The following is a 12462-nucleotide window of genomic DNA, read 5'->3' as shown; positions in this document are numbered from 1 at the left end:
TAATGGCTAAAGTTTATAAAGGGTCTTTTACAAAACATTTTACATTAATTATCTCATTTGAGCTTTATAACAACGTTACTACAAGTTATATTATGGAAGTGTTACTACAAGTGTTCTGGAAGATGTTTTAAAACATTTTGGCATTGAGGAAACAGCTCAAGAGGAAGTCAGGTTGTAAAGAATACATGAAATGCCACTATCTCAGATAGGAAAATAACACAGAACTTTCCAAAATCATTGTGTCATTTACTAGCAAAGCCCCAACATATGTAGTAATCTAGAGATGAAGTTGCTATTAAACATTTAAGTTCCTTCCATATAATAAATATTCAGTTGTGTAAAATGTAGTGGCAGACATTTCCCTTCTATGTGGATTTCTGTCTAATGTTGAAATGATTTTAAAAAATTATTTCTTGATTTTCACACAGTATTTCCTTTTGATATTACAAAAAATTTCATCTCCTCTTGATCTTTTGGTGAGAGGTCATCTGTTTTAAGCTCTCTTGTTTTGGCATCTTCATTCACAAATTCTAAGGAAGTATTTCCCAGTAGTGCATTTGTTCCATAATTAGGCATCTTTAGTTTTCAAAGAAATTTCTAAAAGGCAAAAAGAGAAAAATGGTGCATTTCTGCATTGGTTCTTGTGGTGTTTGCACAATTCTTCTGTTTACAGAAAATGAAATCATGCAGAATTTTTTTTCTACAAATTTCAAATTTGTTTTCTATTTCTGTAACCTTGTATTTATTTTTACTTCTTTTAGAGTGTATGTTTGTGTATGAAGTCATTTCTTGCTTGCCGTAAAAATAAAACTGGTAGAATGTTTATGGCAAGCAAGGTGTTCATTAGATTCGATTATAGTTGAGTCTGAGATAGCTGAGTGCTTTGAAAGTCCTTTAAGAAAATAGCACTCTGACTGTGATTATTGATTCTGTCAGTTACAAGTTGGCATGTGTGTTCCTGAATGCATTAGTGTTAGCAAACGCTTTCCATTTTAAAAAACTACAGAAAAGGGCCTTTCCCATTTTTTCCCTAGGAGGGACTTTAAATCCTCAGCTAGTAGTTCACATGTGAGGGGGTTGTTGTTTCTCTTATAGATAGTTTTTGCTTTTTATTAACCAGCTATATAAATGGAGTTCCTAATAACTGACAGTGCCTTGGGGCAAAAGTGCATGATTAATCCCAATGTGACTCTTGCAGGTCGTTTTGAAGAAGAGTTTATAAAGATGCGAATGGAAAGACTTCAGGCATGGATGACTAGAATGTGTCGTCATCCTGTCATCTCTGAAAGCGAAGTTTTCCAGCAGTTCTTGAATTTCCGGGATGAAAAGGTAGGAAATGACTTCGTTACAGCTTTTCAGATACTGAATGGCCAAATTCAACAGCAACCAAAAAGCCACAATTTTAATATTTGTTTTTATTCAGTGCAACCTGGGAACTTGACTCCTGATCATCTTTTTAAACAAAAGAGGAAATCCACATGAACCTGTAGCAGGAGGGAGGAATTAGTTGTCATAAAGTGAAATGGAAGATTAGTATCTTCCTTGGGGTTTAAAAAAATAGGCTAGGTTCTTGACAGTTTTGGATAATTTAGATTTTTAAGTCAAGTAAATGGACTAGATAGCATCTTACAGTGACTTCCAACCTTCTAGTTTTATGATAAAGTTAACACAACAAAAAAAAATAGATTTATAGACCTACTGATAACATTTTGGTACTATACTTTCTGATGGACAACTTGACTTTTGTGGTAAGCAGAAAATGTGTGTTGATCTATATGCCCCACAGTGGGCAACCATCTTTATGTTAGTGGTCATTTACCCTTCGTTAAGAGGATGAGATCAGTTGCTCATAATATAGTACTGTCAGTTTTGGAAATGTTTTTCCTCAAAGGAAAGGTTTAAAGCATTCTTGGAGTGAAATTTAAGAGATTGATATTTCTTGTTCATGGAAAGTGGCTGGAGTTGTTTAAAAAGAAAAAAGTATTTCCTTTTTCATGCCTTTTGACCTAGTAATCCCATTCATGATCATATATCTCAAGCAGGTCAAAGACAAAAAACATTTTTCTCTTCTTTCTATTCTTCTGTAGACAGCTAGCAAGATCATATCTACATATATATTATAGGAATTATATATAATAACACGTGTGTGTGTGTGTCAGAGAGAGAGATCTATATAATTATGAACCGGAACTGGTAACTGTAATTACTCAGAGTTTAACTTTATAGTAATAGATTTTAAATTTGATCCTATTACAAATAAAATGTACTTTTTACACTTCTTTTGGTAGTAAAGAATTGGTAGTAAAATGATTGCCCACTGGCTGATGAATAGCTAACGTTGGCGTATGATGGAATGAACAAATAAAAATCTGTTTTTAAGTATTTTTTGCATTTTCAAGCATCATTCGAAAAAAATTCAGAGAATACAAATAGAAAAGCAATATAATATTTGCTTTCAAGAATTTCATTTTCTATAAGGGAAACTTGAAGGATTCACCTACAAGGTAGATAGCAGTGCTTAATAGCAGTCATCCTTACAGTAGATGGTAAGACCATCCATTCTGTTCAGGAATGAAATATTGTTTTGCAATAATAAATGACAAAAATGAGAAATTCAGAGAAATGTGAAATTCGTATAAACTGAGCATAACCAGAACAATAGACCTGTTACTATGCATTTTACTTTACAATAGTATAAAATTAAAAACCACTAAAAAAAAAAGCTGTACACTTGAATAATTATGATAGCAATATGAGTCCCACAGAACTTAGGCAAAAACTGAATATTATATAGATTTTCAGGAGTAGGCAGTTTTACCAGTTGTTTTGGCTCAACTCTTTTCCAGGAAGGAGAGGTAGGGTCCAAGGTTGGGAGTTGTGGGCAGTGGGATTGATGAATATAAACAAAAAGGCATCAATAAGTCTTTCAAAGAACAAAAGGGTGAGTTTTATCACAAGCAACAAAAAATGGATGAAATATATACATATATCCTATAAAATGATTCAAGTTTACCTTGTCCTTTTTAGAATTTAATTGCAGAAATTACAATAGCAGAAAGCCTCTTTGATTCTGTTTTGGCCTCAGTATTCCAACTGACTTCCTAAGATAGCATTTCTCCATGCTAGGTGAATACTTGATTACAATACATAATTATGAAGCCAAATTAAGTACACCATCTTCTCTCATCATTTGTGTGTGTGTGCATGCTATGATGAAATGAGAATACAATGGGGTCCTTCACACTCATTCGTGTGTGTGAGTGTTTACATATTATGAGTGTTGTCTGCAAGATTGCTATTGAACATCTTAAGACACTTAGCAGTGGAATGATGTGTGGCTTGTAAACCTTGATCTCAGGGTTTTGCAGCTGTACTGTGTAGAATCACATATTTAGAAGTGGAAAGGGCTTTAAGGGGGGGAGGGGAGGGCTGGCTGCGTGGAGGGGGTGCTGGGCTTGGGAACAGGACCTGAGTTCAGGGGTGCTCTTCCACTGCCTGAGGGGCCCAGAGGTTAGAACTTAGCAACTGTCCCAGTGAGAGAGCTTTGACCTGCCTGGCACAGTGCACAGGGTGGCAAAAGCACAAGTGCCCCCCAAGGCTGCCCCATGCAAGTCTCCTTTCTGCAGCCTCTGGAAGGCACGTGTCCCATCTCAGCCTAAACCCCAAGGGAGAGCAAGCTCAGGATCTTAGTCCGGCTTTGGGTGCCTCTGAGATTCATGGGGGATTTCTTGTTCACTCTTAGGGCCTTTCCAACCTATCTCCACTCAATTATCTTCTAATTTAGTAAGATGGCAGTTGCTAAGCTGGGCAGCAAGGTGGCCCGTGGTCAGCTTCCTGAGATCAAATCTGACCCCAGTTATTTGCCAGCTGTGCGACCCTAAGCACATCACTCAGGCCTGTTTGCCTCACTTTCCTCATCTGTAAAAGGAGCCACAAAAAGAAATGGTGAACCGGTCTAGTATTTCTGCCCAGAAAACCCCGAGAGAGGTAACAAAGAGTTGGGAATGACTGAACAAAAGCCACAGCTGCTCAGCTCTAGAACTAAAAGCCGTCCTGTAGCAGAGCCCTAGGTGCTCCCCATCCCAACTTAGCCTTGGCTCGTTCATCTGTGACCTTAGGGGATTGCTCTGGTGATGCAGAGATCCAGATCCATCTCTGTGCCAGTCTGTGAGCTCGCTGGGCGCCAGAAGCAATTCTGAGCCCAAGGATAGTCAGTGCTGCTAGCTTGGTGTCAATACAGCCCTCTGAGGTTTGCATGGTACTTCTCAAACATGGTCTTGTTTTGCCCTCCCCACCGCTCTGGCTGTCAGGGCTCTCATCTCCATTTCACAGATGAGGAAACTGAGACAGACAGCAGTCAAGTGACTACTTGACCAGAAGCAATAGCTAATAAGTGTCTGGGGTTGGAAGTAACCTGAGGTCTTTCCTGATTCCAGCCCAGGGCTCTGTTCACTGCACCACCCAGCTGCCTCACCCAAAAATGACCTACTCATTGTTCAATCATTTTTCAGTAATTTCTGATTCTTTGTGATCCCGTAACCTAATTGCCTGGGATAAAATGAATACCCAAAGTGCCTTAAAGAGAAATCTAGAAAACATTTTAAGAGTCTGATGAAAGGAAAGAGATCACTTTAGGCAAGGGAGGGTGGAGGAGGGCTTTGTGGAAGAGGTGGTGGTTGAATTCAGCCGAGGAGAGTATTGGTTTATTTAGGTATTCAGCAAAATGTCATGGGAGAGCATTTTAGGTATGGAGTGTGACAGATGCAGAAGTACAGAGGAAAGAGAGGATTTGTTGATTCTAAACAGGTACAATTTACTTTCTGAATGGGTTTCAATGAAGACCTGCATAAGGTCACAGATTTAGAACTGGAAGGGAATCTTAAGAGGTCATCAGACAACTTCTTTATTTTACAGGTGAAACTATTGGAGTCCCTACAACTACTGCCTAGGAATATTAATATGACTTGTTCAACATCCTAAGTGTCTTTGGTAGGATTTGAACCTGATTCTTCCCATTTCCCAATTCCAGCACCCTGCACTGTGCCATACTGTTTATAAACCGTCTGTTTATTAATATTCTCCAGATTGTCTTAGGTCAGAGCATAGTTTAATTTGAAGGATTGTTAACGATGTGCAAATAGAAGAGGCTGTTACTTTTAAGTTCAGAGGCTAAAAATCCAGAATGGACAAATCTCCACCCCTCTTCTTTCTGCTGGTGTCCTGGGAACAAAAGCAGCCAAAGTCTTTGTGCTCACTTCTTTACATTATAATGTTCTTGTTTCTAGGAATGGAAAACTGGAAAGAGGAAGGCTGAAAAAGATGAGCTGGTGGGTGTTATGATATTTTCAACCATGGAGCCAGAAGCCCCAGACCTGGACTTGATAGAAATGTAAGTCATGCTAGTTTGGTTTCCTTGTCTGCTTTTCATCTCCCATGGGATGGCAATCTAGATCCAAGTTGATAATGACCTGCATTCAAACTAGTTGAATAGCCTTAGTGAAATGGGGTAGCAATTGAATTTATCATAGCTGACATTTATATAGCTCTTTAAGAATTGTATTTCCACATGTATTATCCCATTTGATGCATTTGATTCGATGGTTGTCCGTTTGTTTTGTTTTTTGTTTTTAACATATAAGGAAACTGAGATCCATATGTCCTAAGAGTGAGTGGCAAGACCTGACATTTAAATCCAAGTCTCCAGTCTCCAAATGAAGTGTTCTCTCTCCCCTAGACCACATGCCTCCTGAGGAGGTATATTGGAGCCAGCCTAGAATATAAGCTCAGTTGTTAAATTTTTAGCACAAACATTTGTGTCAAAAAATGGACAAATGTGTCAAATCAGGGTTTGATTTATCCTTTTGTTGATTCTCTAGACTAGAGGTCAACAAACCATGGTCAGTGGGTTGGTGAGCTAAGAATGTAAATGAAATTTTTATTTTGTAAATTCATAAACCTATAAATAAAATTTTATTGTCTTTAAAAATATAAAAACTGTTCTTAGCTTACAAGTACAAAAATGGACCTGCCTCTGGTCTAGACTTTACAATGATGGAGCATTTAAGTTTTGGAGAAAATGTTAATAATGCAAATTAAACTTGAAAATATATAGTTACTTTTTTTTTAAGAGCCAAATATTAAACATTTACCAACACACTACTGCCTCTAGCCTCCCTTCCAGTTCTTGAGTTTACAGAAGCAGTATAAGGATCTGCTTATGTGTAAAAAGGGGAGATTAGACTAAATGGAGAAAAAAAAAATAATTATAAAAATATATGTACATGGGGCCGCTAGGTGGCGCAGTAGATAGACCACCTGGCCCGGAGTCAGGAGGACCTGCATTCAAATTTGACTTGAGGCTTAGGCGCTCTATGTTGCAGGGCAAGTTGCTTCACCCTGATTGACTTAAAAACAATCTATCCATGTAAACAGTTTGAAAACCTTGAGGCTCTTTGTACAAATTGGTTATCCTGAGAGGGAGTGGGGGTGATATTCTGATGTGCCTTCCAACTCAGAAATCTGAGGATCCTATGAACGAAACTTCATATGAACTGATCCTGGTAGATCTAGCAAGGAAACGCCAACTGACTTGGCTCCCACCCCCGACAGGTCACCAAAGCTTGTTACAGGTCCCTCTTGGCTTCATCTTCTGCAGTGATTGGCACAGTGTTTAACAGCATTTTCAGAAAAGGATTATGGAAATGATCAAAGTAGCCGGAACCCACAGAGCAAAAACCTGTTTGCATATTTGCTTTGAAAAAAGCAGCCCTTAAGTTCTTTTCCCCTCCGTGTTTTATATAGGAAATGATACTAATAGCTAGGGATTTAATATTGTGTATTCAAGTTTGCAGAGTGCTTTACAAATACTATCTCATTTGATCCTTACAACTCTAGAAAGTAGGTGTTATTATCCCCATTTTGCAGATTTGGGGAAACTGAGGCAAACCAACGTTAAATGATTTCCCCAGGATCATGGAGATAGTAAGTGCCTGCAACTGGATTTGAACTCAGATCTTCCTGACTAGGGGCTCAGCACTATTTCTGTACTTTATAGAAACTGTGATTGGGCCTTCAGAAACAATTCTTTTGTTTGTAAAAAGAAAAAAAAAAAGGCAAAGAAATCTTAGAATCTTAAGTCTCAAGCTCTCAGTGATCTATTCAGAACTGCTGCCTTCTGACAATAACCTAAACCAGCCACCAGATATGACTCATTTACAATTATGACAGATTTAATAGAATATTAATGAACTTAAAGAATCAATAAACCATTTTACCTCTGGGTAGCTTTGATGATCAGATTTACAGGTTTTGGTGGAAAGCACAAGATTAAAAATTTTGAAACAGGACTATTATAATTTGACTAAGTGAGCTAAATGTGCAGGCTTTTTTGGGAATTTAACCTTAATATCTTTATGCCATTAAAGTAGTTATTGTGTGGGCCTTTTGTGAAACTTAAGTCTTGTATTCTAGTTTTAAGTAAAGACATATTTTGTATGTATTTTATGCCATATACAAGTTTGAGTGGCAAACCACGCTTTAATAAGTTGTTGGGGTTTTTAGTGAGCCTTAAATTTACATAGTGCTTTTTGGAAGCAACCCAGATTTTACAGAAGCAGCGTGGGGAGAAGTCTCCATTGTTCTCATTTTTAGATAGGGAATACAAAGCACAAAGGTGGTGGAGGTGGAGTTTGATGGATGAATGGATCAAAGCCCAGATCACCCTCTAAAAGCTGTTGTATATGTATGCCTAAATTCACAAATATCGGGGCATCAATTTCCTGCTCAATCATGCTGAAGACTGGTATACTTATAATCTTGTCTGCTAAGCTCCTATCCAGTCCAATCTGAAGGGGACATCTGGGCTTGCTCTGTGAGGAGGCAGAGATAATGGAGTTCCCTTCATTTCCCGTCCTCTTTGGGGATTGATTACTCCTCCCAGTGTCTGCTCTTTCCCTGCTCCACTGCATTTCCACAGAGGATAGAAAATAAAAACTCAAATTTTCCACTTCTGATGATGATTCTAGATTACGGTATCACTTACTTTTTTTTTTTTAATAGCTTTTTATTGACAAAACATATGCATGGGTAATTTTTCAACACAGACCCTTGCAAAAATTTCTGTTCCAACTTTCCCCCTCCCCCCTTCTCCTAGATGGCAGGCAGTCCCATACATGTTAAATATGTTAAAGTATATGCTAAATACTATATATATATATATATATTTCTTGCTGCACAAGTAGGTAAAAATAACCTGGGAAGAAAAACAAAAATGCAAATAAAAATAACAGAAAGATTGCAAATGCTATATTGTGGTCCACACTCATTTCCCAGTATTCTTTCTCTGGGCATAGCTGGTTTTCGTTAATCACTTGGAACTGATTTATCATTTACTTCATGAAACTGCTTAGGTTCTTCTCTTGACCACTAATAAACAAGCATTTTTCTGACTGCAACATTTCTGTAGTACAATTCAGTAAACAGTTTATATGCCCATCAGCAGCTGCATCTTCAAACAGTAGACAAACTAATAGTAGGGATAGACATGTTAGTAGTCTACTATATACATAGTAATTAGTGTATTACTAGAATGGACAATTAAAGAATTTTAATAAATGCTTTGAATAAATCACTGATGTATGTGTTTTGTGGCTTGGTTGGTTGCTGCTTAAACTCAATAATTGAGAGGAGAATGGAGGCTTGGAGAAGGGGGTGGGAGGGGAACTAGATCCTGAGTGAAAAATGTCCGTTCTCCACGAGGGAGAGGCTGACAGACCCCCATATGAATGTTAGCAGCAATTTTCTATTAGTGTGTCCACCTGCCCCGCACAGTGAGCAGGTGTCAGTCTTTGTTTAAATACAGCTCTAATCCACCAAGGAGGCTTCTCGTCTAATCAGTCCCTGCGTGGTTGTCTTTGCTTCACAGAGAACAGAAATGCGAGGCTGTTGGTAAGTTCACCAAAGCCATGGATGATGGTGTGAAGGAGCTGCTGACGGTGGGACAAGAGCATTGGAAGCGGTGTACAGGACGTAGGTCTCACTGCGGGCATTGACCCTTGTTTTTTGTGGTGCTTGTGGATTTTTAATTTTTTTGACATTAACAAATTCAGTCCATTAGGAGAAAAATGGGAAAGTCAACTTGAATAGGTCAAGTTTGAAATAGTGGCTCATTGGAGTCACAAGGACTGAGTTCAAATCCTGCCTCAGACAAGCTGAGTCATTTAACTCTGTCTGCTTCTCTATAACACCTACCTCCAACGGGGATTGTGAGGTTAAAATGAGATCATTTTTACAAATTAAGTGAGAGGTCTATAAAAGTGTTTAGCACCCTGCTAGGCATATAGCCAGTGCTACACAAATACTATTCTCTTCCTGTTCTCTTCCCAAAAGTGCTTTACAGAACTTAAAGTGCTAAGTAAATGCTAGTTATTGTGTGGTTGTTAGCCTGACAACTCAGAGCCTCTGCAGCAGTATACAGTTAGATTGGAGTCAGTAACGCTAAAACAGTGTTATTTCTTCTTCTTGAGTGTGAATTAGGAATGATGGTCCTCCTTCGGAGTCCAAGTGAGATGATGTGTGTGAAGCACTTTGTAAAAGTAAAAGAGTTTATGGGGCAGCTAGTGGAACAGTGAATAGAGCAGCAGCCATAGAGTTAAGAGGACCCTAGTTCAAATCCACCATGAGACACTCACCAGCTGTGTGATTCTGGGCCAGTCACTTAACCCCAATTGTCCCACCCCAAAAAAAGGCAGTTTATATGTCGGGCATCTCTTGTTATTCTTCTTCAACAGATTAGACAGACCACGTGCTCCTTAAGTGAAGAGACTGGGGTGGGTTTTTTGGGGGGAAGAGGGAGGGTTGTCCTTTCTTGGTATTCCCAGAGTTTAGCACAGTGCCTGAGAGTACTAAAAAATGCTTGTTCACTTTGATTCTTTATATGTGTAACAGTGTCCATAGGATTTGCTGCAAAGGCCCAGAATACTTAAAAATAACTTCACTCTCACTTTGGATGGTAGAGTCAATCTAGATTCCTTATGCCCTTTTGGAGAATAGTTATTGTGTTGTGTGCTTTTTTCTTTTTATTAACCCATAAAATAGCAAAAATGTTATGAAAACTATTTGCCAAATATACTGACAAGCAAATCAGCATTCTGTGAAAGGAATGCTTTATTATCTAGTACCATGGCTATGATGCAATGATAGCTGGTACTCATAAGTTTAAGCCTTAAACATTTTAAAGTTCTGAGGCATCTCTCTACCATGACCATGCACACTCTTCCAAAATTTGATTAATCGGATACCCCATTCTCCATCAGAAACTTGTAGTTTTTATATTTCCATCAGTGGGAATCAATCTGCTTTACCACATGGAGTGTGAGTGTGTGTGTGTGTTAATCATATGGTTTTAGACAGATGAGAAAAGATAGATAATGTACTTCTCCCCCCTTCCCCCATTCTCCAAGATGTCATGCATGGACTTGGCTCTATTCCTGCAATTTCTAGAAAGAGCCTGAAAAGGTAATAATACTTTACTAATAATAATAGCTAACACTTACATAGCTCCTCCTATGACACTTTGCATATAGAGTAGAAAAGTTTAAACATCATTCTAGAAGATAGAAAATGTCCCTTTCCACAGGCTCAGGCAGGGGAAGGGCAGTGAGAAAATAGACACCTCTGGTCATAATAACTGTGTGGTATAATTACTATCTAGCCCTACATTTAAATAAGAGTCACTCCATAGAAAATGTCAAGTTACCACCGTGCTGGGAACAGTAGCAGCCAGATCAGACCATTAGCTGGGCCCCCTTAGAGGAAAGTTGACCTTTCTCCCCATTATCTGAGCTGACCTATTGACACGGGCCTCCTAAGGCTCAAAGATAAAACTGGAAATGCAGTTTCCAGTGCAGCAATATGGCTAATATAGGCATCATTTTATAGCCTTCCAGCAATACACAAAGGCATATATTGCAAAGGAATAGTAATTGTATTCTTAACCAGAAGAACATATTGATAATTTCTTATTACTTTGGTACTTAACACAAGACCAAACTGGGTCATTTTTGTCTGATTTTACTAAAAGAGAAATAAGAAGATTGTTTGGGAATTTGGATTTTTTCAAAAACTAAGATGAATCAGGGAAGTATATTTTTAAAAAATAAAAAGGTAGACAGTATGTATGGAATGTTATAGATAAAGATTAACCTTCAGTTAATAAACCCTTTAATCCTACTTTTCATATTTCTTGTGTGTATTGTTTTTCTCCACTAGATTGTAAGTTCCTTGAAGGCAGGGAACTGTCTTTTTCATTTTTTTATTCACAATACCTGGTACATTTTAAGCACCTATTGAATGTTGATAAACCTGTTGTAAAAGCAGTCACACGGTTGAGATTTTATTTTAATATTTAAAAGAGGTAACATATTACCTTTGTAATGTACTTACTGCTTTTTTAAGGAACTTTAACATAGACACATTTTATCAAAAAAAAAAAAAATCACTTGAGATTTGCTGACAGACAGTTACCCCTGCCTGAGGGAAATCTGTCAGAAATAATGACAACTCTACTTCTGTCCCATGGCAAAGAGAACTGATATATTCTGAATACAGAAATTAAGTCTGAAAAGTCATGTCAGCAAGTATTCAAGCAAAAAAAAACTTCCAAAATCCATGCCTTTGACCATAATAAATAAGTCTCATAGACATATATATATATATTTTAATTATGACAGTACACCCACAGTTTCCCAAATTATAAAAGCATATCCTGAGTGAAATAGATAGTACAAGTATTCCCCGTTTTACAGATGAGGATATTGAGTCTCAGAGAGATTAGTTGACTTGGCTAGGATTACCCAATTAATGGGAAGTAGTAAGTATCTTGCTATTCTACTGGATTCAGTTCTCAGCCCTGTCATTTACTCACCCCTGAAATGAATCCAAAACAAAAGTCACCCACCAACGTCTACTGGCAGCAGCACCTGTAGGTAGCAGGCATTCTGAGAATTTTCTTTGGGTGAAACAGCTCATGGGGGCTGACACACAAAGGAAGCGGAAAGAGATGCTGGAGACACAATAGCACCCTCTTACTTGCCTTTGTCCATGTTATTTTGTATATACATTCATGCTTTGCTCCTCCTCTCTGTCACCCACCCCCCCTTGCCTGTTAAGAATTCTGTGTTCTTTTGAAGAATCTTAGTACATGTTGAAGCTATTAAAGCTTAAAGCTATTTGTTTTCAAAGGGGCCAACACTGATTGTTTAGGGAGTGACCTCAAAGGTCCAATCAAACTATGGAATCCTAATTTGTCTTTCAGATACTTCCCTTTCCCATCCACCTCCAAAAAGAGCATTGTATGTGAATAATTACGACATTGGCAAATGGTGTGGGGGGTGTGGGGGTGTGGTTTTAGACACTATTTATTTACCATTTTATTTGCCAAATCTTAAGTATGTATAGAATGTA

The 12462-nt window shown here is 38.0% G+C and overlaps 1 protein-coding gene across 1 annotated transcript in view; it reads left to right on the top strand.

Annotated features, from left to right (window-relative positions):
- SNX9 (sorting nexin 9) overlaps positions 1–12462 on the top strand; it is a 120260-nt gene that overhangs the window by 90456 nt on the left and 17342 nt on the right. The window contains exons 10-12 of the mRNA XM_031937574.1: positions 1199–1329; positions 5286–5389; positions 8924–9027. Coding sequence (XP_031793434.1) covers positions 1199–1329; positions 5286–5389; positions 8924–9027 — 339 coding nt within the window. The remainder of the gene's footprint in view (positions 1–1198; positions 1330–5285; positions 5390–8923; positions 9028–12462) is intronic.

Source organism: Sarcophilus harrisii, chromosome 4 (genome assembly GCF_902635505.1).
Source record: "Sarcophilus harrisii chromosome 4, mSarHar1.11, whole genome shotgun sequence".
Lineage (NCBI taxonomy): Eukaryota > Metazoa > Chordata > Mammalia > Dasyuromorphia > Dasyuridae > Sarcophilus > Sarcophilus harrisii.
Note: the sequence above shows the minus strand (reverse complement) of the source record. Positions and strands in the feature narration are given on the sequence as shown.